Source organism: Chiloscyllium punctatum, chromosome 9 (assembly GCF_047496795.1).
Source record: "Chiloscyllium punctatum isolate Juve2018m chromosome 9, sChiPun1.3, whole genome shotgun sequence".
Classification (NCBI taxonomy): domain Eukaryota; kingdom Metazoa; phylum Chordata; class Chondrichthyes; order Orectolobiformes; family Hemiscylliidae; genus Chiloscyllium; species Chiloscyllium punctatum.
Genome location: NC_092747.1, coordinates 36663021 through 36690018, shown reverse-complemented (window position 1 = coordinate 36690018; position 26998 = coordinate 36663021). Strand labels below are relative to the sequence as shown.

The 26998-nt window shown below is 39.3% G+C and overlaps 1 protein-coding gene across 6 annotated transcripts in view; it reads left to right on the top strand.

Moving 5' to 3' along the window:
- LOC140481292 (protein furry homolog) overlaps positions 1–26998 on the top strand; it is a 412478-nt gene that overhangs the window by 342023 nt on the left and 43457 nt on the right. For all 6 annotated transcript variants that reach the window (XM_072577249.1, XM_072577246.1, XM_072577244.1 and 3 more), the window contains exons 47-51: positions 121–261; positions 2373–2552; positions 8691–8852; positions 13342–13416; positions 15832–16005. In XM_072577249.1, coding sequence (XP_072433350.1) covers positions 121–261; positions 2373–2552; positions 8691–8852; positions 13342–13416; positions 15832–16005 — 732 coding nt within the window. The remainder of the gene's footprint in view (positions 1–120; positions 262–2372; positions 2553–8690; positions 8853–13341; positions 13417–15831; positions 16006–26998) is intronic.

Sequence of the window (26998 nt, the reverse complement as noted above, 5' to 3'; positions counted from 1 at the left end):
TACATGACATACTTTTTATTTACAGTATTCAGTATTAATTTATATTAATGTCCTGGCTTAACAACATGAAAGTTAAGTCAACTTTGAAATGAACTAATGAATGCATGTTTGACCTAACAGTTGTTGGATAAAGGTCTTCCCAGCATGCAACAGTCATTACTGCAGATCATTCACAGCCTCCTAAGCCATGTAGATTTATCATCTATACCTGTAAAACAACTTAACATGGAAGTCCTGAAGATCATTGAAAAATTTATTCAGGTAAAATATTGACACTTTTTTGTTGTTACTCGTAGTGATGTTGTGAATTTTCCATGTTATAAGGAAGGTTTATAACTGACAATCTGGTATTACCTGCTACTTATTTAAGGGCTTATCAATGCAGATAACATGGTTTTTAGGCTGTTTTCAATTAGCTATAATAAACTAATCATTAGTGAAAGCTGTTGGTAAAGTGAATTTAAGGTGTTGGCTTGAATTTTCTCCTTGCCACAATGACAGTGGATTCTTACCAGGATGAGATTTTGATCTGACTCTGCCCAACTTTCCTAAACATGAGTGTTTACATAGTTCAGATAGATTTCTGCACCAGTTTACAGGATTACCCCAAACTGGAGAAAGAAATTCGGTATCAAATATTGCTATGACCTAACAGTTTCAGAGAATTATGTATAACCTACAGTACAGAAACAGGCCAATTGAATCAACAAATTCATGCAATTGTTCATGATGAAGAGATTTTAAAAAAATTATTCTTTTTCAAAACAAAATTAACTCTGTCATCAATTGTACATCGATGTCCACTTGGCCACAGGTAGTTAGTGATTGTCTAACTTATTCAGGCTCTAAAAAGGAAGACTGAATGTTTAACTGCTGGGCATGATGAATTTGCATACTATGAAATAAGATTGCGATTATATAAAATGAATCCAATACCCAGGCAAGAGTGCTGATCAAACATGCTCAAGCTGATTTTTAAGTAACCAAAATGACACGTTTTTCTGCTTGCCATAAAACATTGCAATAAGTAGAGTCAGTTGTCCAATAATGATCTGACAGCAATGAAAAATGAAGAAATGGAAGGCAACAATACTTTCTTGAGGAAGGAAGATATGAGGCAACATTTGATTGATGTCATCTTCCTTTGTGCTTCTGAACATGGTCGGCCTCCAGAAATTGGTGTAGCCATGGCTGCTTCCAGTGTGAATGATAAAGTACAGGGAGAGTCTGGCAGGAAAGAAGGCCTCCAGATGCCCGAACGTTCCTTCTGGGAACATAAAGTGATGTAAATACTTGCTATTAAATGTTCTCTTTTGGTCTTGACCTTATTTTTAGACTTATTTTTAATCATACCTATTCAGAGATGTTAATTCACACCTCTGGAGCAGGTCAGACTTGAATCCAGATCTCCTGGTTCAGAGGTAGGGACTCTATCACTGTGTCTCAGGAGCCCCTAGATTTTTTTTTTAAACTGTACCTAATGGGAAATCCCTAGCAAGTTCCTTATTTAGCCAGCATGAATATAGCAGTTGGATTCCAAGTATGTCATTGAGAACTTCATGACTTGGGTAGGGAAATTGACTCCCATCCATTAGAGTAGCTAAATAATTCTAAGAATTGTAACTGCAAATCTACATAGTTTGTCCTCAGATCTAATTAAATTGTGACAGTCTTGAAGCTCATGAAAATATTAGTCAAAGCTGTGGTTATATAAATTAAGCACTAGACAACAATGTTTTTAAGGTTACTGTGCCTTTCATTGGACACCTTCCCAAGGCCTTAATCTCGCCAACTACACATGCACAATATTCAGAAAATTGACATTCACACTCACTTTTGCACATTTTTTTTAATTGCTCGTGGGAGGCTCAACACGTTGGCTAGGCCAGGATTTGTTGCCCATCTCTAATTTCTCTTGAGAAGTGGTAGTGAGCTGCTTTCTTGAACTGCTGCTTGAGTTGTAGGTACATCCATAGTACAGTTGGGAAAAGAGTTCCAAGATTTTTGGGAACTCAGTGAAGGAATAGTAACACATTTCTACATCAGGATGTTGTATGGCTTGGCGAAGAACTTACAGGTGGTAGTGCTGCTATGCACCTGTTGCCTTGTTGTTCTTGCTGCTAGAGGCTGCAGGTTTGAATATGCAGGTTTGAAGTTCCTGTCTGTTTTTGATGAATGATTTAAACTGCCATTGCAGAAAGGGACTGAAATAGAGAAAATTGCCGAGGAAAAATACACAACACAAATTGACATATGAACAATTAATTAAAATGGAAAAGCTGTCAGCGTTATACCAGTTTAGATTACAGATCTGGTGATCATGTGTAATTTTATAAAATTTTGATTAACTAATGTTTACTTTGCATTTACAGAGTGCCCACTGGAAAGAAGCCTTAAACATTCTTAAGTTAGTAGTCTGTCGGTCTGCAAGTCTGGTCCTACCATCTAATCAGCATAGTGAGCCACCTCAAGTGGATATGCATCGAATGTGGAAAAACACTTCAAAGGAATTACCAGGGAAGACACTGGAGTTTCATTTTGATATTTCTGAGGTATTTTGTGTCCATGAGCTCCTCTTCTGACATCACGTCCTTTCTACTACAAAACTGCTTCCACCTGCATAACATCATACAACTGTGCCCTACCTCATCCCACCCCACTTGAAATAAACATCCATGCCTTTGTCATCTGCAGACTTGATTATTCCAAAGTTTCCCTGCTGGCTGCCTATTCACAACTTTTCATGAACCCATTCAAAATTTATGTTCCTCTTGAGCTACGTTGGTGCCAGTCCCTCAATATTTCCAATTTAAAATGTTTATCTTTGTGTTTAAATCCACTCTTGTTTTTTTCCCTTTTGTTCTCACTATATTTTCTTTATCCTTCCAACTTCCATATGAACATACAAAGTAGGAGTAGAAGTGGATCATTTAACCTCTCAAGTTTGCTGTGCCATTTAGTAAGTTCATAGCTGATCTGTTGTGTTCTTGCCTGCCCTTAATAACCCCTAATTCCCCTGCCTAACAAAAAAACTATTCACCTCTATCTTAAAAATATTCAATGACCCTGCCTCCACGGATTGCTGAGGCAGAGTTCCAAAGTGTCTCAATCTCAGAGGAAAACAATAGTCTCCTTATCTCTACCCTAAAAGGTTGATGTCTAGTTTTAAGACAGTGCCCCCTAGTTCTGTACTGATCACAGAGAAAATATTGTTTCCACCTTCACTTGTTAAGACCTTTTTAGGATCTTATATGCATAAATCAGGTCACCCCTCATTCTTCTAAACTCCAGTGGAAATGGCCCCAGCTTGTCCAACCCATTCCTCATGAGACAACACACTCATTCTAGGTATCAATCTGTAAACCATGCCAGAACTGCTTCAAATGCAATTGCATCTCCGCTTAAATAAGAAGACCAAAACTGCACAAAAGCGTTTGAGATGTGGTCTCACCCATGCCTTGCATTACTGAAGCCAAACATCCTTTGTTTAACTTTGATGTTCAATTCCTCTCATAATAAAGGGTAGCATCCCATATCCTTCCCGATGATGAATAGTACCTGGATATAATTTTTTTATGACTCATGCCCCAGAGCACATAAATCTCTTGGCACCTTGGATTTCTGCAGTGAGTCTCTAATGAGGTAATATTCTGCTTTTTTATTCTTCCTACCAAAGTCAACAACTTCACATTTTACTATGTTATACTCTAACTCCAGATTTTTGCTCACTCAAACTATCCATATCAGCTGTAACTTCCTTATTTCCTACACAACATAACTCCTGATCTAGCTTGGTGTTCTCTGCAAATTTAGCTACCAACCCTTTGCTCCTCTCGTCTAAGTCAATTACCTAAATGGTAAAAGGTTGAGACCCCAACTGAGCACAGACTCCATGAATCACATCCTGCCAATCACACAAAGCCTTATCTTCTGCCTTGGGACCCTCCAACCACTGGGCATCAATGTGGATTTCACCAGTTTCCTCATACCCCCCCACCTTATCCCAGTTCCAACCTTCCAACTTGGCACCGCCCTCATGACCTGTCCCACCTGTCCATCTTCCTTCCCCTTCACCCTCCCCTCCAACCTATCACCATTACCCCCACCTCCATCTTTCTATTGCATTCTCAGCTACCTCCCCCTCAGCACCACCCCCTCCTATTTATCTCTCCACCCCTGAGGCTCCCAGCTCATTTGTGATGAAGGGCTTTTGTCTGAAACGTTGATTTTCCTGCTCTTCAGATGCTGCCTGACCTGTTGTGCTTTTCCAGCACCACACTCTCGACTCTAATCTCCAGCATCTGCAGTCCTCACTTTCTCCAAAGTACCACCTATGTATAATCTCTGTTTTCTACCATCTAGCCAATCTGCTATCCATGTTTACATGTTACCCCATAACGCATGAGCTTTGATTTTCTGCAATAAGTCTTTGAGTGGCAGCTCACCAGAAGCCACTTAGAAATCCAAGAATACTTGTCTACAGGCTCATCTTTATCCATATTATATGTTACTCTATTAAATAATTCCAAAGTTGATTAAACGTGATTTCCCTTTGATAAAACCAGGCTGTCTCTTCCTGATTACCTTGAGGTTTTCAAAGTATGCAGCTATTATCTCTTTAATCATCAATTCTAACACCTTTCCGATGACAGATATCAAGCAATTGTTTTCTGCCTCCATTCCTTCTTGAGGAGGAATTCTTTTTACTACTTTCCATCCAATGGCAGCTTTTCTGAATCTGTGGAATTTTGAAAATATTTGTCTCTAAAGCAATCTATTTTAACAGGAGGAAGTTCTGAGGAAGGGTCACTTGACCCGAAATGTTAACTGTAATTTCTCTCCACAGAGCCAGACCTGCTGAGCTTTTCCAGTAATTTCTGTTTTTAAATCTATTTTAAGACCCTTGGCTGAAGTGCAGCTGGGTCCAGAAACTTGTCAGCCCACAGTTCCATCAGTTTGAGTAGTACCTCTTCTGTCATAATTGCAATTTTGGTAAACCTCTCTCTCCCCTCCACCTCTGGATTTATACCTATTACAGAAATGTTTTGTTTCCTTTACAGCCAATACTGATGCAAAATATTTAGTAACATTCATCTGCCACTTCCTATGATTTACTGTTAATTGCTCATTCTTACTCCCAAAAGGACCAACACTCACTTTACTTTTCTGATTTTTTTAAATACCTGTTGAAACTTGTAGTTATCTATTTTTACATTTTCAACCACCTTTCACTTTCATGGTAATTTCTTTTTCCTGATTACTCCTTTAATCATTCTTTATAGTGCATCCAGTTATCTGGCTACCACTTACATCGGCACAGATACTTTTGACTTAAGTATGATGCTTTCCCTAGCTCCCACTGTGTCTCTTTTGATCTGTTTCCTAGTCTAGTATGCCTGTCGATTTCAGCTAACTCAGCCTTCATGGCCATATAGTTGTCTGTATTAAAGTCTGAAATACCAATTTTGGCCCCAGTCTTTTCCCTTTCAAACTGGATGTAAAATTCAATCATGCTGTGATTGCTGTTACCTATGGGTACCTTAATTCTGAGCTCATTAAGTAATCTTGTCCTATTATGAAGGGCTTATGCCTGAAATGTTGACTCTCCAGCTCCTAGGGTGCTGCTTGACCTGCTGTGCTTTTCCAGCGCCACAGTTTTCAACTCTGATCTTCAGCATCTGCAGTCCTCACTTTCTCTTAGTCCTGTTATACAATACAAGTCTAACTTAACCTGCTCTTCTGCATTGATTATCATCATCTCTTTCACAAACATCCAAAGCTGTTTCTTCTGAACTTTGTCCCATATGATGATTATTGTAAAGCGGCCTGTTGCCCAATCTGACTAGTGATAGCTTTCGTCTACTTTTCCAGATCTCCACCTTTTTCACTGCATTTTAAAAATGCTTTTTGCTTGATAGGAACAGGAGAAGACCGTTTAGGCCATAAGTTTCCCCATCATTCAATGTGATCATAGTTGATCAAACACTTCAAATCTCTTTCCCCACCCCATCAGTATAACTCTTGTATGCACATGGTATTCAGAAACCTATCAATTTCTATCTTAAACATACTGAAAGACTGAACTTGCATTGCCTTCTGTGGTGGAGAATTCCAAAGGTTCACAACCCTTAGATTATAAAGGTTTCTCCTAATCTTAGACCTAATTGGCATCCTCGTTATTTTTAATGTCCCACATCATTCTAGACTCTCCATCCAAGAGAAGTATCTTATTCGCACTTAGTGTCAAAAAGTGTGGCACTGGAAAAGCACAGCAGGTCAGGCAGCATCCATGGAGTAGGAGAGTCAACGTTTCAGGCATAAGCCCTTCATAACAGGACAAGATTAATTAAGAGGACTCTAGTGTACCTCTGCCCTTGAACCCCACCCTTCCAACTGCAACAAGGATAGAACACCCCTGGTCCTCACCTTCCACCCCACAATCTCTGGATTCAATGCATCATCCCCCGCCATTTCCGCTACCTACAGACAGACCCCACCAGCAGAAATATATTTCCCTCCCCACCACTACCAGCATTCCACAGAGACCATACCCTCTGCGACTCCCTTGTTAGGTCCACGCTACCCACCAACCTACCCTCCACTTCTGGCACTTTCCCTCCACTGCAAAAGGTGTAAAACCTGTGCCCGTACCTAGCCCCTCACCTCCAAGGCCCCAAATCCAACAGAGATTTTCCTGCACATCCAAACACCTTATCTCCTGTGTCCGTTGCTCTCGATGTGGTCTCCTCTATATTGGGGAGACAGGACGACAACTTATGGAATGGTTTAGGGAACATCTCCGGGACACATGCATCAAACAACCACACTGCCCTGTAGCCGACCACTTCAACCTTATGATGTTGACTCACTAATTTTAAGGGCATTTAAATAGTCATTGGATAAACATATGGATGAAAATGGAATAGTATAGGTTAGATGGGCTTCAGATTGGTTTCACAGGTCAGTGCAACATTGAGGGCTGAAGAGCCTGTACTGTGCTTTAATGTTCTATGTTTGTGTTGCAGTGTCTGAAGTTCATGCTCCAGCTCATAAACTCTGAGGCAAAGCTTCTCAAACTTCAAATACTTGCCACAAATTTATTTGTCCTGGGTTATATTGTTTTAATTACATCATTCACTACTTCTGTTGCTTTTTATTTATTTTCTTCTAATAACTTTATCAGTAATTTGTACCATGTAAAATATTAAGAATAAAAAATAACTTTTAAATATTTATTAGAGACCAATAATTTTCTCTGTAGTAGAACAAGAATGAATTCCAGTCAACTCCAATGAATTGATACCCTCCTCACTATCCTGAACTATCTGTTCCTACAACACCCTCCTTTCTTCATCCCATCATTGATGGCCATGCTATTGAAGTTCCTTCCCTAAATTTCTCCGCTTCTCTGCTTTCCTTTCATCTTCCTAACAATCCATTTCTTTGACCAAATACTATGTTTATTATCCCATTTCTGGCTCCGCATTCATTTTTGCCTGATTTGGATCAATTAAGAGCGCTTGAATATTTCTTAAATTAAGAAATTAAGTTGTTGTATTTTGCTGATATATTCCTTGAAGCTATTCCTATTCTACCATTGTTACTTCACTGTAGTGTGGTAGAAACCTTGTTTACTTATTTCCCATCCCAACAATCTTTCTAAGTAAATTTAGTATTTAATGCTAATTAAGGACATGTTTTTTGTGTTATGGGTCCATGGCCAGTGGGAACAAGATTACAACTATTTCATTATATGCTGTTTTTAATTAACCTTAATATATTACTGAAGAAAGCAATACTATATTTAATCATACATTGCAATGTGGAATAAATTATTTTATCTGGAAGGAAAAAGAAGCCAAATGGGATTTTTAAAATCACATCTCTTTTTCCAGATCCATGGAACATGAAAAACGTTTATTGCTGTATATAATCAACACAATGAGGTTAATAACTATAGTAAAAATTTCTTTTAAAAAACTGTATATCTCTAAGAGAAAAAAGTACTGGAAACATTTTCATTTGTCACTTTTCTTGATTTTATTTTCAACTGAAATCATTCAATCCCATAGTCTTGGAATAAACCAATACAAATTTCATAGACCTAAATTTGTTCTCCAATTCAACTCTTTATCCAAGTAAGACAACACTGACAAACCACCAGTCTCACCATATCATTACTCTCAGATCAACCCACACATTTCTTAGCCCTCTAGGACTTCAGTTTGGAGCTAGGGACTCTTATGACTTGCATGCTTCTGTCAGGTTGCATTGCATTCAAGAACAGACATGCATATTGAACTGAAAATTGTATTGTTGAAAAATTCAGTAATATATCAAGCAATTATCTCTCAAAATAGTTTTAGCTAACAAATAGCAGAGTATATAATGGTTATTTCCTAGTCATGAAAATAAAAACTACTTCGGTTAAATATTGTTAATGCTGTAATTTCCATTATTGGAAAGCTTTAAAATTGTTTCTGTTTTGATGATAGGTTGTGTTGTATCCATGTTAAACATTGCCTGTTGTCCAATGCCATCAAATATTGAGTAGAGATCTAAAGTATCTGAGATATTGTTGGATAAGACCAACTTATTTTATAGCTTTCCTTTAAATGAACATAGAAATTAGAGTTAGTTCAATAGTGATTTGTGGGATCAGATTGTACATTTTTCTTGCTTTTTTGGAGACTCCCGTGATTGGAAGAAATTATGATGATCTTCATGGTCCATCTGGGAGGGATGGAAAACCGAGGACAATAGCAGTCACTCGAAGCACTTCATCTACCTCATCGAGCTCTAATTCAAATGTTTTGGTCCCTGTGAGCTGGAAGAGACCCCAGTTCTCCCAGGTACGTTTCACATATTCAACCGACTTTGTGTTACATCCACCTTCAATGGATGACCTTTTCTGGTCTCTTGAGCAGCCTATAAAATGGTGGGAAATGTGAGAAATTCTGACAAGATGAAAAAAAGATAGGATCTGAATGTCAAGAAAATGAATTTACAATTGAGGGGTATCTACCTTATTTCAATGTATTTGCATCTCATAAGCTCAATGCACTTCATTTCTACATAGCTACCAATTATCCTCCCCATTGAAAAACTAATACCAGCAATTCTCTACATGGAAGTCAGAGCAATACCCTACTTGATACACTGGCCTTCATTAAACTCCATCTTCATCACAATGTCACTGCATGTTCTATGGACACCATACTCCTCAACCCTTTATCCAAGTAAGACAACACTGACAAACCACCAGTCTCAGCATATCATTACTCTCAGATCAACCCACACATTTCTTAGCCCTCTAGGACTTCAGTTTGGAGCTAGGGACTCTTATGACTTGCATGCTTCTGTCAGGTTGCATTGCAATCAAGAACAGACATGCATGTCATGCATCAACACAAATGCATATTATGTCTCTTAGCTTCAATTCTTAGTGCTTACTTCTAGTGTCGTAGAGGTCTGCAGCACAGAGAAAGGCCCTTTGGATGATTGAGTCTATTCTGATCAAAAACAATCACTGAACTGTTGTAATCCCATTTTCCAGCACTTGATCCATAGGCTTTGTAAGACTTGCCATTGCAAGTGCACATCTAAACATTTTTCAAATGTTATGAAGGTTTCTGCCTCTAATACCATTGCAGGCAGTGGGTTCCATATTCCCATCATATCTTCACATTCCCTCTCAACCGCCAGTCCCTTACCTTAAAATGTTGTCGCTCATTAAACGCCCCACCAAGGAGAAAATCTCTTACCTATTTACCCAATTTGTGCCCCTCATAATTTTATACATCACAAACCTATCTTGAATTTATTTGGAGGCTGCCAGTCTTTGTGGCTTGGATTGCTTTTTAGTTCATAAGGAGAGGTGGCAGCATGTCACAGTTTAGAGCAATCAAATAGGTGGATATACTGCTATAGACCATAAGACATAGGAGTAGAAGTAAGGCCATTCGGCCCATCGAGTCCACTCCGCCATTTAATCATGGCTGATGGGCATTTCAACTCCACTTACCCGCATTCTCCCCGTAGCCCTTAATTCCTTGTGACATCAAGAATTTATCAATCTCTGGCTTGAAGACATTTAGCGTCCCGGCCTCCACTGCACTCCGCGGCAATGAATTCCACAGACCCACCACTCTCTGGCTGAAGAAATGTCTCCGCATTTCTGTTCTGAATTGACCCCCTCTAATTCTAAGGCTGTGTCCACGGATCCTAGTCTCCTCGCCTAACGGGACAATTTCTTAGTGTCCACCCTTTCCAAGCCATGTATTATCTTGTAAGTTTCTATTAGATCTCCCCTTAACCTTCTAAACTCCAATGAGTACAATCCCAGGATCCTCAGCCATTCCTCGTATGTTAGACCTACCATTCCAGGGATCATCCGTGTGAATCTCCGCTGGACACGCTCCAGTGCCAGTATGTCCCTCCTGAGGTGTGGGGCCCAAAACTGAACACAGTACTCCAAATGGGGCCTAACCAGAGCTTTATAAAGTCTCAGTAGCACATCGCTGCTTTTATATTCCAACCCTCTTGAGATAAATGACAACATTGCATTTGCTTTCTTAAACACGGATTCAACCTGCATGTTTACCTTTAGAGAATCCTTGACTAGCACTCCCAGATCCCTTTGTACTTTGGCTTTATGAATTTACTCACCGTTTAGAAAGTAGTCTATGCTTGTATTCTTTTTTCCAAAGTGCAAGACCTCGCATTTGCTCACATTGAACTTCATCAGCCATTTCCTGGACCACTCTCCCAAACTGTCTAGATCCTTCTGCAGCCTCCCCACTTCCTCAGTATTACCTGCCTGTCCACCTAACTTCGTATCATCGGCAAACTTCGCTAGATTGCCCCCACTCCCTTCATCCAGATCATTAATATATAACATGAACAGCTGCGGCCCCAGCACTGAACCCTGTGCTATATGGCACCATTCTATGTTAGTGTCACAATTATAGCATGTGCCTACAACTTACATGGCAAAAATATTGCACATACTTCAACCAAATGAATACATGTAAAGTCAAAGGGGGCTGGTCAATAATAGGGTTAAGAGGGACTATAGTCAGTTAGGTTTACCATCAAGTAAGTCAAGGGGCTTGTCCAATTCCAATCCACAGGTTGACCACTGTTAATCCTGCAGATCAAGTGCAACCACCCCAGGCATTACAGTCAGTCAGTAGGGGTGTCATAGAGTTATCATTCTGGAGGTGGACCAATTTCTTTCTGCAGTGAGACACAGAGAGGGATTGAGAATGATGACAGTGCATGGAAGAGCAGTTGGAGGTGCTGCAGGACAGATGGTAAAGTGACCCCTTTTGAGTGAGTAGGAAGCACAGAAAGCAGAAGAGGTTAGTGGTATGGAAGGATAAGTGCCAATCCTGCCTGCAATAATGAGATATGTATGCAAAGTTCCTCTAGCAAGAGATAGTAGAGATAAGATGGTTGTACTCAAAGTTATGGAATGTGGAGAGTATTATCTTTCTTCCTGCACTGCTCCACCATACTGAACAGGTCTGCTGTCTCAGTCTCACTGTCTGTGTCTGGTGGTGTGCCTTCCTTTCCAATGAACAGAAATAAATCTCTGGTCTCCTTTTCATTATCTTGTCCAACAATACTTCCAAGTCCCTGTTGGTGAACCAAGGAGCAGACTTGCCTTTCTGGGCCACTTGCCTGCAGATAATGCTGGAATCATAGTGTGAAGGCAGTTCTTGCTTGTTGAATTTGAAGTAGTGTGCAAGTGGGGTGTAAATATATTACAAAATTGTGACTTCAGACAGCACGCCTGCCTTTTCTAGCACATTTTTCCACAAGATGGGCACCAAATTGGCCAGTTGCACAATTGAGATGAATGGAAGATTGCATGAGGAAAGCTGCTATGAATCTCACTTTTAAAAGAACACTGTCAAAACAAAAAGGAAAATTCAGCCCCAAGTTCTGATATAACTGAATCTAAGTGAAATGCTGCATGATGTATACTGGTCATTTAATTGCTCTGCATATTTATGGAGACAATTAATGGGTAGGTGACATATTGGACTGGAGTTTCATCATCAAGGTGAGTAGTGAGAGTCAGAACATTTCCCAGCTTTTCCTGCCTTCTTTGGGGAAAATGTGCCCAAGGACATAATCTTCATTGCTGAAGGGTGGCTACCAGCTAAAGTTGGGCCAGACATTCCCAACGAATGTTCAGAGACAGTTACAGGGGCTACCAGGTATGGAGGCAGGCTGTTTAAAAGGCCAACCTCAGTGCTGTGGGATTTCACAGCCTAACGCCTGACATCCCATCACCATCCACAAACTCTCCATGCCCTGCCATACCCATACCAAGCCTATAACTTCCATAAAAACTCTCATGCCATGCAATGCCTCCTCATCCACCCCATCAACCGCCATGTTGGGATATGGCACCTACATGCCCATAGTAGTAGTTACATGCAAAAGAAGCTTTAAAATTAATCATTTATTGATGCCTTACTCTGCTTTTTAAAAAAAGCTCCTTTTCACTATCACCTAAGACAAGTTTCAATCATCTAGACCCTTTAAAGTTCCAATAGCTGAAACTGCAAAGCACTTGAAACCTCTTGGCCTTGTAAATAAACATTTTGTTTTTGAGGGGAGAGATCAGACAGCAGTGCTATCAGTCAGGCTCAGTGGTATCAAGAAAATGTCAGGAGTGATACCTGTACTTTCAGCCTAGTCCCATTATGTACTCTTTGGTCCATTGCTTTTACACAGTGCATAGTAGACATAGAATTGCCGTAGCCCAGCTTGAGAGATCATGGGGTGTGTGTGTGTGTAAGGGCGGAGCTTATGAAGTGGGATGGGATGTCAGATGTTAGGCTGGAAGGTAGTTATTGTTACTGGGATGAAATCCCACAGCACTAAATTCACCTCCAGACCTGGTAACCCCTGTGGCTGTCTCTAAACATTTGTTGGAGATGGCACCCACCCTTCAGCAATGAAGATTATGTCCTGGCACCGGGGTGTGAGGAGGAACTTTTGAACTTACCTTTCAAAGATTCAGACATGCAGAAAATAATTTATAACACCTCCTGAAATGTAATGAATTATGACTAAAGCTGGTCCAACATGTGAAGGATTATGCCATGCAATGTCATTCCCAGGTTGAGAGTGATTGCTGCAAGCTTGCAACCAGTTCTACTCCTCACCCTTAAGAAAGGTACTGTCGAGAATTGGAAACTCTTAGTGTGTGGTTGGGAAACCCAGAATCGAGACTATAGTGCTGTTTTCAAAGGGTTCCCAAACCATCTCGAGTCAGTGAAATTCCTGCCTATTGTTTTAACTTTACTATGTCTTCTTTGACAGAAAAGAACACGAGAAAAATTGGTGAACGTGCTTACGTTGTGTGGTCAGGATGTAGGCCTAACCAAAAATCCTTCTGTAAGTTGATGACTTTATTTATGTGAATATCTATTTAAACATAAGATATTAAAGAAGCACTTGAATTATAGATTTTTAAATTTAAAAAGCTTTTTATGTAATTCTCACCAACACAGCTAAATATGCAAGATTGACACTTAAACTACTTAAATTATAAAACACTTAAGGTCAAATATGCAAGTTTGTCATTTGATTTAGATTTTTTTGTCTGAAAATATGAATTGAACTTACTCAAAAATTGTGTTTTGTAAAAGGATATGTGAATGTTTATTTATACAGATAATGTTACAATTTTTCAAATGATTTTAAAATATAGTTTTCTGGATGAACTAATTTTTAGTCTATCCAGTTTTGTTTCAATTCAAGTCAGTCGCACTGACAGCTTCTCACTAATGCTTCTATTATATCTGTCATTGCTACACATGCCGCTGGGAAAATGAGGGTTGAAGTTTAGTTATGAGGACATACTCAAAGTTTTACTAAGAATTTTAAATTATTGATTCAGTTTAATGGAAGGAATTGTACTGTTATTAATTATTTCATATTTTTTGTTACATTTTTGATTGTAAAACTAAACCAACTGTCAGTATTATTTCCATTCCTGTGAAATTTGGTACTTTTAAATATGTTTTCTGTCTCTGTATTCAAAAATAATGGTTCCTTATGTATGATTATTAACAGTTGACTTTTGTCTGGATAGCGTTAAAAATTAAGGAAGTAACAACAAGAACATTTTCCCACGTGTATTTGATCAGACATATTGAATTAGAAATTGTCTAGTCACATGTTTTATAAATTCAAAATATGCATCTATATAAATATACTGAAAATGTCTGTGAAAATAATAATACAAGTATGTTGATTTACTCATGTAATCGTAGTGTCAGTTTATTTTTCAAAAAATTGACTTTCTGGGTTTTATACATCCAATCTTATTCAATAGAATCATAAAATCCCAACAGTGTGGAAGCAAGCCATTCAACACATCAAGTTCATACTGATCCTCCAAAGAACATCCCACCCAAACCACCACCAACCCCCACCCTGAAACCCTGCATTTCCCATGGCTAACCCATCTAGCCTGACACTACAGGACAATTTAGTATGGCCATTCCATCTAATCTGCACATCTTTGGACTGTGGGAGGAAACCTGAGCACCCACGGGAAACCCATTTGGACACTAGGAGAATATGCAAACTCCACAACTTCATTCTGAGGGTAGAATCGAACACTGAGATGCAACAGTGCTAACCACAGAGCCACTGTGTTGCCTGTACTTGTACATGATTTGTGATTTAGCACAAGCACTAAAACCTCTTAAACTTGAAGTGGAGCACCAACACATTCAATCATGGAGAATTTAGAAATGTTCTATTCTCTAATTCTCTGTGTGGTAGTCTTTCATTGCCTGATGGATCTTCAGAGATCAACTGAAATGTGTCTTTCAGAAGGCACATTAGTCCAAGGTTCTTGACTGTACCTTCCAATCAACAAAGAATAATTTTGTTATAGGCCTGGGACAAGATATTCTGATCCCTTTACAAATGGGGGTTAGTTGCAAGACCCAAAACAAGAAGGAGACTTCACCAATGAAAGGAGGAAAATTAGAATTTAATAGCAGCCATTTTAGATTTAAGAAAGCCATGCAAGTTTTTTTGCAGAAGTTAAAAAGAGGAAAGGATGGATTCTACATACATGTCTAAATGTCACAAATGTATCTAGTCACATGTTTTATAAATTCAAAATATGCATCTATATAAATATACTGAAAATGTCTGTGAAAATAATAATACAAGTATGTTGATTTACTCATGTAATTATTCCCTTACAATCAACAAATGAAAATTGCAAACTGATAATGAAATATTAAGATGATTTGGCATTTAGAAAACAGACTTAAAACATTGTCACGTGTTTTGGTTGGAAAACATGTAACAATTAGGAATGGCACATTTTGTTACTGTCAATTAAAATCTTCACCATATCTGACTCTTGTTTCACTCTTAAAAACATTGTGTCTCATAAAGTAAAATCAAGTTATTTATTAAGCATAAGGCTTAAAATCTCTTCGTGAAAATTGTTATTTGTAATTAGAACTATTGTGGGATAATTGGTAAAAGTTAACTGGTTGTGAGTTTAAACACTTTTCAAGTAAATATATCTGTTGATCGAGTCAGATTCGTGAAGGTTTGAAAAGGTTCTACAATGGAAACAGTATTATCTGGATGATATTATTTCTTTGTACAATTGTCATTGGAATAATGTAGAGTAAATCAAATAATTGATTTGTTGTTTTATGGGTACCTATGCTTATCCTGGGTATCTGTACTTATTCTTTTACATTATGTAAGTATTCTATTAAATGTATGAATGTACCCAGTGGCAATACTATTAAACTGCGATATGTGTTTTAGGTTATTTTCTCCTCAAGCGGAGATCTTGATCTTATTGAACATCAGGCAAGTTTAGTGTCATCATCAGAAGATGGTCAAAGGGAGCAAGAAAATATGGATGACACAACAAGTGAACAACAGTTCAGAGTTTTTAGAGATTTTGACTTCCTGGATGTGGAACTGGAGGATGGAGAGGTGAGGTTGTTTAAAATTTGCAATCGAAAGTCTTGTGGAGAGGACACATGTTAATATTTCGAACAGAGATATCACAGCAACAATGCAGCCAGGGGATCTGATCAGGGAACTAGATATCCAAGGATAAGTATCCTATCCAAAGGACAGGCGATTGTACAGAGGAGCAGGATTGTATTGTTTATATTTTTAAAAATGAAATTAAATTGATAGCAAGAAGCGATATAGGGTTGGAAGGCATAGAATCTGTGTGGATATAGTTGAGGAAATACAAAAGAAAAGGGAGCCTGATGAACAGGATGTGGGGGAGAAAATAAATCAGGAGGTAAAAAAGGCATGTAAGAAATGGGGGATTTCGATATGTAGGTAGACTGGGAAAATTAGGTAAATACAAAGACATGAGGGAGGAGCTGATCAGAAGGGTAGCCTAGCAGGGTAGAAAGTGGAGCAGAAATGGCTGGAGATTCTGAGAATAATTCAAGAGGCACAGCAGAAATTCACCCAATAAAGGGCAAGATGAGGCAACTCTGGTTGATAAGAGAAATAGTGGACAGCTTAAAAGCAAAAGAAAAAGCTTACAGTGTAGTGAAGATCGGGGGGGTGCCAAAAGATTAGTATGCCTTTTAAAAACCAGCAGAGGATAACTAAAAAAGCAATAAGGAGGGTGAAGATGAAAAATGACGGTAAGCTAGGTGGTAATATGCAAGAATAGATATGTAAAAGGTAAGAGAGAGGCAAGAGTAGACATTAGACAACTGGAAAGTGAGGCTGGAGAAATAGTAATGGGGAACAAAGAAATCGCAGAGGACATGAATAGTTACTTTGCATAGTCTTCACGGTGGAAGACACAAAAAAGCATATCAAGAACTTCAAGAGAGTCAGTGGGCAGAGGTGATTATAGTGGCCATTATTAAGGAGAAGATGCTGGAGAAGCTGAAAGGTCTGAAGATGGATAAATCACCCTTACTGGATGCCAACATGCCAAGGTTCTGAAGGAGATAATTGACTTGACTGGAGAGGCATTGGTGGTGATCCTTCAAGAATTGCTGGAGTCAGGGAGGGTTCAAGAAAACTGAAAAATGACGTAAAACCCATTTCAAGAAGGGAGGGAGACAGAGACAGGAAATTATAGGCCAGTTAGCCTGACCTTGTTGTTGGTGAGATTTTAGAGTCCATTATTAAAGATGAGATTGCAAGTATTTGGAAGTGCTTGGTAAAATAGAGTTGAGTCAGCATGGCTTCGTCAAGAGGGTGTCATGCCTGACAGATCTGATAGAATTCTTTGAGGAGCCAATCAGCAAGTTAAATGAAGGAGAGCCAGTGGATGTGATGTATTTGGATTTCCAAAAGGCCTTTGACAAAGTACTGCACAGGAGGCTGCTCACTAAGAGCCTATAATGGTGGGGGTAAGATACTGGCATAGATTGAGGATTGCAGAAGGCAAAGAGTGAGGATAAAGAGGCCTTTTTTTTAGGATTACAGCCAGTGAATAATGGAGTTCCGTAGGAATCCGTGTTGGGACCGCAACTATTCACATGATATTCACATTAATGATTGAGACAAAGTAATGAGGATGTTGTTGTTAAGTTTGCTGATGACAAAAAGGTGGAAGGACAGGTATACTGTTGAGGAAGAGGAGAGACTGCACAAGGACTTGGACAAGCTAGGAGAGAGGGTAAAGATGTGGCAGATGGAATATAATGTTGGGAAGTGTGAGGTCATGCACTTTGTTATGAAGAATAGAGGCATAACTAAGTGGGGATAACATTTTCTAAGTGGGGAAAGACTTTGGAAATCTGAAACACATAAGAATGTGGGAGTGTTAGTTCAGAATCCTCTTCAGGTTAACATGGAGTTTAAGTTGGCAATTGGCAGGGCAAATGTAATGTTAGCATTAATTTTGAGAGAGCTAGAATACAAGAACAGGGTTGTACTGCTGAGGCTGTATAAGACTCTGGTTAGATCACATTTTGAATATTCTGAGCAATTTTGGCCTCCATATCTGAGGAACATGCACTGCCCTCGGAAGGGGTCCAGAAGAGGTTGACAACAATGATTTTGGAGATGAAGGGCTTGTCATATGAGGAGCAGTTGAGGACTCTGCGTCTGTACTTGATGGAGTTTAGAAGGATGGGGCTGGATCAGATTGAAACGTATAGAATACTGAGAGGCCTGGATAGAGTACATCTGGAGAAGATGTTTCCACTAGTAGGAGAGTCAAGGGCCCATGGGCACACCCTCCAAGTGAAGGGACTACCTTTTAGAACTGAGATAAGTAGAAATTTCTTCAGCCAGAATGTGGTAAAGCGGTAGAACTCATTGCCACAGAGGGCTGTGGAGGTCAAGTCATTGAGTATATTTAAGACAGAGTTCTTGACTAGTAAGGATATCAAAGGTTATGGAAGGAAGTTAGGAGAATGGGGTTGAGAAACCGATCCACCATTATCGAATGGCAGAGCAGACTTGGTGGGCCAAATGGCTTAATTCTGCTCCTGCATCTCATGGTCTTATAAGGGTAATGATATTCTTCTGCTAACAATTAAATAAAAGCTGAAAACACATGACTATTTTGAAGCTAGAATAGTTAATAGATCTTCCATTGTTATTAACTTTGGCTGCATATCTTGTTTATCCTTTGCTAGAAATAATGTTGTTAATATCTCTAAGAGGAATATAATGAATGCACCAACAAATTTTCAAATTGTCTTGCTTCAGAAAACTCATTTTCTCTATCATGATAGATACCACAATGAATCTATGCACTCGCTCTGTTTAACATGTGAAGCTTCAAGTATGCAAATATATTGTCTGTGAAGCAATAGAGACATTTTTGGCAGCAAAGGATCATAATGGTTAAAAGAAGGATTACAAAATATCTATTGTTATCTTTTTAAATAATCATGCAAATGCGCACAATATGCGTTTCAAGCTGCAGAGACACCATAATTCTACTTGAATAAAGGTAGCTGATGATTGAAGTGGTCAGCTGCCTCTGTGAACTATAAGTGCAAAACCTAGTCTGACTCCAGTCCCATCATTTTCAGGGATGTGACTTGAGATTTTGGACTGTTCCTGTCATTTTTGTTCTGACACAGAATCTCTCCAGCATGGCAAAAATCTAACCCTTTGTCTTGACCATCAGCTTCCATTAATATGCAAAATCCTCAAAGAAGTTTAATCAATTTTTGAAGGAACAATTAGTTAAAGCAATATCTAATAACAAACTGTGGCAATTTAACATAATTTTGAAACCGAAAAAAATTAAATTCATGTCATGTGAGGCATTAATGTCGGATGGGGATTTGTCAGCTGTTCTGTTGAAAGTGAAAACACAAGTTTTTGGTTTAATTGAAAATGAATATATATTTATCTCTTTGAAACTGAATATTTAATGTATCTTTTTTAACTCTATATTGCTAACTAGGAACTTCAGGTAAGATACTCATTATGCAGCTTATGTGATGTGTTGCAGTCTGCATGTAGTACATTTGTACTGCATTGAAACTCGTGAGCTTGTTGCATTATGCATATTAATTGACCTCATGAATTTTATTACGTTGGAAAAATTCTTTACATGCATGAACGTAGACTTAATTGTTTGTACAATATGGTCCTGGCTACCAGGATCATATATTTTGGTAATAATGATTTTGTTTCGAAGCATGAATAATTGTTAAAGGCAGCCTTAATTTCCAAAATTTTAATATTTGCAATAACTTTGGCATTCCACTGCTAGCTTGTGTAGTACTTGACAGTAACATGCTCTTCCTATAGATGATAGGCAATGCCATTGCCATGGTACTAAAGTAAGGTGATTAGCCCCAGTTATTGAAAGACCATAGGTATTTATCTCCATTAGAGAGAGACAATTGATTATCTCGTCATTTGAGAGGCATTACTTAAAGGATGGGTCAAGGAAAGGAAGCAAGCTTATATGAGCTCTCATACTTGGGTCAGGGATCGAGCCCTGATGGCATCACACTAACTGTACAAGATCACCAAAAGTTCTATTAACTTAAGGTCAGTTATGCCTTTAGTAACATTATAGTCTGTTTTGTCAAAAGGTTGAATTCTTTGTTAGCATATGTGTAACTAATTCAGCTATGTTTCTGGAGAAATACTAATTTGCTGTTATGATTCTTGCAACTCTATTGGAATAGTTAAGTGTTTTAAAGCACACCATTAAAAGATTTAAGACAAAATGAATATAAAGGATAATTATTCCTTTACATGAAAATTCTTAAAATTATTTGAGAACATTCCTTCTGAATTTTTCCACTCCTCTTTGAAAAACAGTAATTCATGCTTAGCTCCATTTGGTATCAGCACAATTACCTCTTCTGAAACATCCTTAAGTATTAGTTGTTTTGTCTGAGCCTGATAATGGGTAGAATATTCACATTCTCAATTGGCATTTTGCCAAGTAAGATTTGAAATGCTCAACCTACCATGGCTCAGTGATTTTTCTCACGAAATCGTCCAATTCTTACCTCATTGGTTGTGCAACTTGTTCTCGAGCACCTTTCTTGGGAATCACATGGCTGGAAAGCTGGTAGTCTGTACATATGGCAAGACCTCCCAGCTTTCACATCTCTTGTGCCATATTTAAAGTGCAGCTAAACATCACTTAAGATGGTACAAGCCAGGACACCTTAGACTGTGGTACTTGACCCCTAATATTTAAGACATAGAGTCATAGAGATGTACAATACGGAAACAGACCCTTCGGTCCAACCTGTCAATGCCGACCAGATATCCCAACCCAATCTAGTCCCACCTGACAGCACCTGGCCCATATCCCTCCAAACCCTTCCTATTCATATACCCATCCAGATGCCTTTTAAATGTTGCAATTGTACCAACCTCCACCACTTCCTCTGGCAGCCCATTCCACACAAGCACCACGCTCTGCATGAAAAAGTTGCCCCTTAGGTCTCTTTTTAATATTTTTCCCCTCTCACTCTAAACCTATGCCCTCTAGTTCTGGACTCCCCCACCTCAGGGAAAAGACTTTGTCCATTTATCCTATCCATGCCCCTCATGATTTTATAAATCTCTACAAGGTCACCCCTCAGCCTCCGTCAATCCACTCCGGGGAAAACAGCCCCAGCCTGTTCAGCCTCTCCCTGTAGCTCAAATCCTCCAACCCTGGCAACATCCTTGTAAATCTTTTTTGAACCCTTTCAAGTTTCACAACATCCTTCCGATAGGAACAGGCCAGAATTGCACGCAATATTCCAACAGTGGCCTAACCAATGTCCTGTACAGCCGCAACATGACCTCCAACTCCTGTACTCAATACTTTGACCAAGAAAGGAAAGCATACCAAATGCTGCCTTCACTATCCTATTTACCTGCGACTCCACTTTCAAGGAGCTATGAACCTGCACTCCATGGTCTCTTTGTTCAGCAACACTCCCAGGATATTACCATTAAGTGTATAAGTCCTGCTAAGATTTGCTTTCCCAAAATACAGCGCGTCACATTTATCTAAATTAAACTCCATCTGCCACTTCTCAGCCAATTGGCCCATCTGATCAAAATCCTGTTGTAATCTGAGGTAACCTTCTTCACTGACCACTACACCTCCAATTTTGGTGTCACCTGCAAACCTACTAACTATATCTCTTATGCTCACATCCAGATCATTTATATAAATGATGAAAAGTAGTGGACCCAGCACCGATCCTTGTGGCACTCCACTGGTCCACCACCCTCTGTCTTCTACCTTTGAGTCAGTTCTGTATCCAAATGGCTAGTTCTCCCTGTATTCCATGATATCTACCTTGCTAACCAGTCTCACATGAGGAACCTTGTTGAATGCCTTACTGAAGTCCACATAGATAATGTCCACCATTCTGCGCTTATCAATCCTCTGCTACTTCTTCAAAAAACTCAATTAAGTTTGTGTGACATGATTTTCCAAGCACAAAGCCATGTTGCTTTTCCTCATCAGCCCTTGCCTTTCCAAATACAAGGACATCCTGTCCCTCAGGATTCCCTCCAACAACTTGCCCATCGTCGACGTTGGGCTCACTGGTCTGTACTTCCCTGGCTTTTTCTTACCACCTTTCTTAAACAGTGACATCACGTTAGCCAACCTCCAGTCTTCCGGCACCTCACCTGTGACTATTGATGATGCAAATATCTTAGTAAGAGGCCCAGCAATCACTTCCCTAGCTTCCCACAGAGTTCTAGGATACACCTGATCAGATCTTGGGGATTTAGTCAAGAAAAAGAAAATTTACTCCGCACTTTGTGGACAGAACCTGTAGGAATTGGCAGTCTTTAATTCAGCCAACTGCCTGTGGTTGCCATATCTCCACATACTGCCAGTTTGGACTCAGATGGCAACTGGCTCAGTGCTGTTTCCTGCATGAAGTGGTACATTGCAACAGTGTAGGAAGGAGGTCTGATCTGTGCTCTGTAAAACAAGTATCACAATCTTCTCTCTGCTACCTCACACTCTCAAGTCCATACTTATTCTAACTCTGCCACTGCGCACACATCTCACCAAGGCCATGGAATCCAGGGAGCGGAATTCAGTCAGTTTATCCCTGACTCCTCAGGTTCGATGATGCATTCCTCTGTCATGTTCTCTTGTATCCTCCTGATCAATGACCTGATTCTCCATCTCATCTTCATTCTCACATTATTGTTGCTCCCCCTTTTCAGCTGCATCCAAGACAGCCAAACTTTGCTTGATCAAATTGTGAAGGGTATTGCATGCCACAAGTGATGCAAAACACTTTGTGGGCTGTACTGCAAAGCTCTACCAGAGCACACATCCAAATGTCAACAGCGGTTCCTTTGCCTCCCAGCAGCCACCTTTGTATGGCTGAAGGACCTTGGAAGGAGGCACAAACCTGAGAGTTCTCTGGCATGTCAGAGCCATGGCAGTGCCCAGGATAACTGGTGCAGACCCTCATTGATTATTTGGCTTTCAAAAAGCATGCATTCCTATGAGGCAAAGGTACACAAAAAGGCAAAATAAGGAACTATGGCTAACAGGGATACTTAAAGATAAGGATAAAGAAAGAGGCTTTTTTACCGAACAGAAGATGTAAACCTAAGGATTGAGATCATTTTGGATCTCAGCAAAGCAGAATTGAGAAATGGATCAATACAGAAGGAACTAAATGCAAATAAAAATAGCAATGAACAGAAAAACAAATTGTAAAAGCTTCTTTAGGTATCTAAAAGGGAAAATGATTAAGTCCGTTACAGGAAGAAAAAGACTTTATAATTAGAAATAAAGAAATGACAGAGATAAATTTTATGCATCCTGTCAGAGAGGAACTCACAAGAAGTTTCTCTGAAATAATTAAGGTTCAAGCATCTAGTAAAAGTATGGAACTGAAGGAAATTACTTTGAGTAAAAAGTAGAATTGGTGAAAATAATGCAACTAAATGTTGACCGATCCAGAAGACCTGGGAATAGAAGTAGGCTATTTGGCCCATTCAAACTGCTTCAAATTCAGTGATCATGATTGACCTGATAATCCTCAATTCTGCATTCTTGTCTTTTCTCCATACATTTTGATTGTCTTACTGATTAAAAATCTATCTATCTAAGCCTGGAATATATTTCACTCGACAGCCTTCAGTGATAAAACACTCTATGGATTCACAGCCTCTGAGGGAAGAAATTCCTCTTAACTTCTGTCATCTTTGGACAATCAGTTTATGCCATCTGTTCCAGACTCTCCCTCTATGGGAAATAGTTTCTTAGCACGTATCCAGTCAAAGGCCCCTTTACATCTGGCTTCAAATGTCATTTTTTACATTTGCTCAGGAAGTAAGACAGTACACAGCAAGAAGACATCCCAGTGATCTGTGCATGGTCACTTTTACACAGTGCTCCCATATAGCTTCAGATTAAGTGGATAGAGCCTTCAAACTTGTCTCAAGTTGCAGTGAAGAAGCATCCAGGGTTCTGGAAGTGCTGTTGGGATATCTCTAAGTGCTGCTGACAGTTGTATGATTGCTCAGTCAGCTTCATCACTTGTCCCCACTGAATCTCTCATTGTCAAAGGAGCCAAGAAACCAAAGTTGATGAAAGACCTTCATGAAGAGTGACACCCCCCTTTTCCTCTGTGATATTGTCAGTCCTTTGGATGTCCAGATGTATGACTGGGACATCAATTGGTGTGCAACTGACATTCCCTCCAGATATCTCTGTGTCACCAGCACCACTGATCTTTCCAAAGAACTTAGTGTGACCTGTGGACATCAGTGTTAGGTGGTAAAAACAAGGACTGGAGATGCTGGAAACCAGAGTGGAGATTAGAGTGGTGCTGGAAAAGCACAGCAGGTCAGGCAGCATCCGAGGAGCAGGAAAATCGACATTTCGGGCAAAAGCCCTTCATCAGTGTTAGGTGCCTGCATGCACTGCAGGCACTGCTCCTGTGGCTGTTCATGGGGTTCATTACTTTTTCAGTGGAGGAACTTATGCTCACTCATTGGTATTAGCCATTCTCCTTCGGCACACATGAGCTTAATGAACTCTTTCACTCTGTGCACCTTGGCACATCTCCTCAACGACATGCTCCTCACTATTGGCACCCTATCTCAACACACAAGGTGAGAGTATCTGTACTGATGGATGGTCTGTTGTAAGGTTTGGTGATGATGCTTTTGTTCTTTATTGGCCATGTAGCTTCATAGATGGAGGGAAAGAAAGTCATTTGGACCAGAAGCCCCTGCTATACTAAGCCTTCCCAAGGTAACTCCATGTTTAGTATTCAATCAGATGGGTGGAGTGTAAGGCACCTCCTTAATGAGTGCACTCAGATTTTTCACTAGCCATCTTCCTCCTGGTCTGTGCATCCTGGCTATTTCTATTGCTCAATCTTTTATTGCCATGATGATTGATGGTATCTCCCTGCCAGTTTATGTCCTCTTCCAGGCATTATTTGTGTATTTCAAAGGACAGCATGATAATGAACTGCTATGGTCTGTGGTATCTGCTTCTGATGGCAGATCTTCTGACAGGAGTATGGCTATTCTAAGAGGACAGGAAGTCTCCTGGACATTCATCACTCCCATGTTCAGGAGTAGCATGCCCCAGAGGCTCCTCAGCTTATGTACCTACCTAATAGTGAATGTATAGAAACCTTTGTGTGTTAGTGAGTTACACTAGCACTCGCTTTGCCAGAGCATTTGGGATTATTGAATATTTAACAGCACTAGATCCAGGTTCTTCTTCAGATGTTCCCGCTAGTAACAGTGGCAGTGATTTTTACCCCAGCTTCTTTGGTCTGTTTGGGTGAAACATGGAGCCCAAAGTTCACTGTGATTCTTCAATTCTCCTTTAATCACTTCAATGGAATGCCATGGTGAGTTTAAATTGAATCTGCACTTGTGTTACCCACCTCTGCAGTTGCTAATTGACTGTGAAGCTCATTTCTAATTAAGGATCTCTGGCATGATACTCAAGACTTGTTTTTTCATTGGTCCCATCAGGACAGCTTGGTCACTCAGAAACAGTTTCAAATTCTGTTTTCTCATCCTAATGTGAAAATCTAGCCCAAGTGTTCTGACGTTTCTCATATCCTTTCAGACCATGGTTATTCTCTTATCATAAAGCTATTTTAGTTTGTTTTCAGTGGAAAAACACAAGCATGTTCCTTCACTTGCTGGGAGAATCGAGTTCGTTCACTTACCTCCCTCGTTAACTGAAATGATCTCTCCCTTCTCCCCTGCCTCCCACACAACAACCACCCCCTCACCACCGCCAACTTCAGCAACGAGATCTGAGCAAAATAAGAAATGGGAAAATATTATCTTTATTCTTTTGCTTTTCAATGGAATGTGGTAAGATGGCTTCTAATTGGTATGTGTAATGATATTGTAAATGCATGCATAAATATTTCTGCTGTTTGGCATTCCAAGCTAAGTAATAAATGAAGATCGGCTGCTGATATATCAAGTTTCTGCTGCAGCTCCACAAAATGGACAGAATCTAAGCAATCTTACCTACCTCAAGATAGCCAAGTGACTGGGAGTAGCAAGTGCATCTCCCGGACTCATACATATTAGGTGTATCCTTCTCATTTCACATATGTTAGTAAGATCAGTACTGGAGGGCACTTGTGCAGAGATCCATTATAGAACTGTTGAGATCGTAGCCCATTTATGTGTGAGGCCACAAGCTTTTAGGAACTGTTGTTTTTTTTTATAAAGCAGAAATTCCAAACATTGATCACCTTTATGAAAACAAACGTCACAACACACCATTTTACTTCATTTCAGTTAGGAACAGGGTGGGTAATTAACCATAAATTACAATGCATCACTTAATATTCATTCCTATCAACATCCAATTTACTGCAATATTGAAATGATCCAGGAAACAAATTAGCAGGCCAAACATATTTATTATATGTTATCTAGTTTCTAAACCATTTTAGAACCTTCATACAATCTTGGTTTTCCTCTGACAATTTAACTGAACTGAACATTAAGGATTGCTAATTTAGCTATTTAAAGGAATCACTGAAATCTGCTCAGAAAACCTTGTAAAAAGTTATTTTTTAAATTAATGACTCAATTGTCATCTTCCCTCCAATTCTGGCTTGCATTCAAATTACACTGTCAATTTTCTGCCATCATTGTAATGACACCCTGTCAGGTTCTACACTAATATGAGCAGACGGGCATAATGGACACCCTAACCACCGACAGCCAACATTTGATAGTCAAAATTCCCCCAATAATATCTAGAGAATACTAATCTTAATATCAATTTCTGGCTTTCAATAACCCATTTACTTGCCTGTATGCCACTTTAAGCCCCAGCCATAGCTGTCTGTTGCAATTATTGGTAAAAAAGGAAATCTGATTGATTGATTGAATAATGGATGCCAGTCGCTAGATAAATAAATTAGTAAAAGTTATAATCTATGTACATATTTTGAAGTGCTAAAATAAAGTTTTACCAGTATTTGAATTATTATTGCTTCTATATTCTAGTCTTGCAAACCCACGTTTTAAA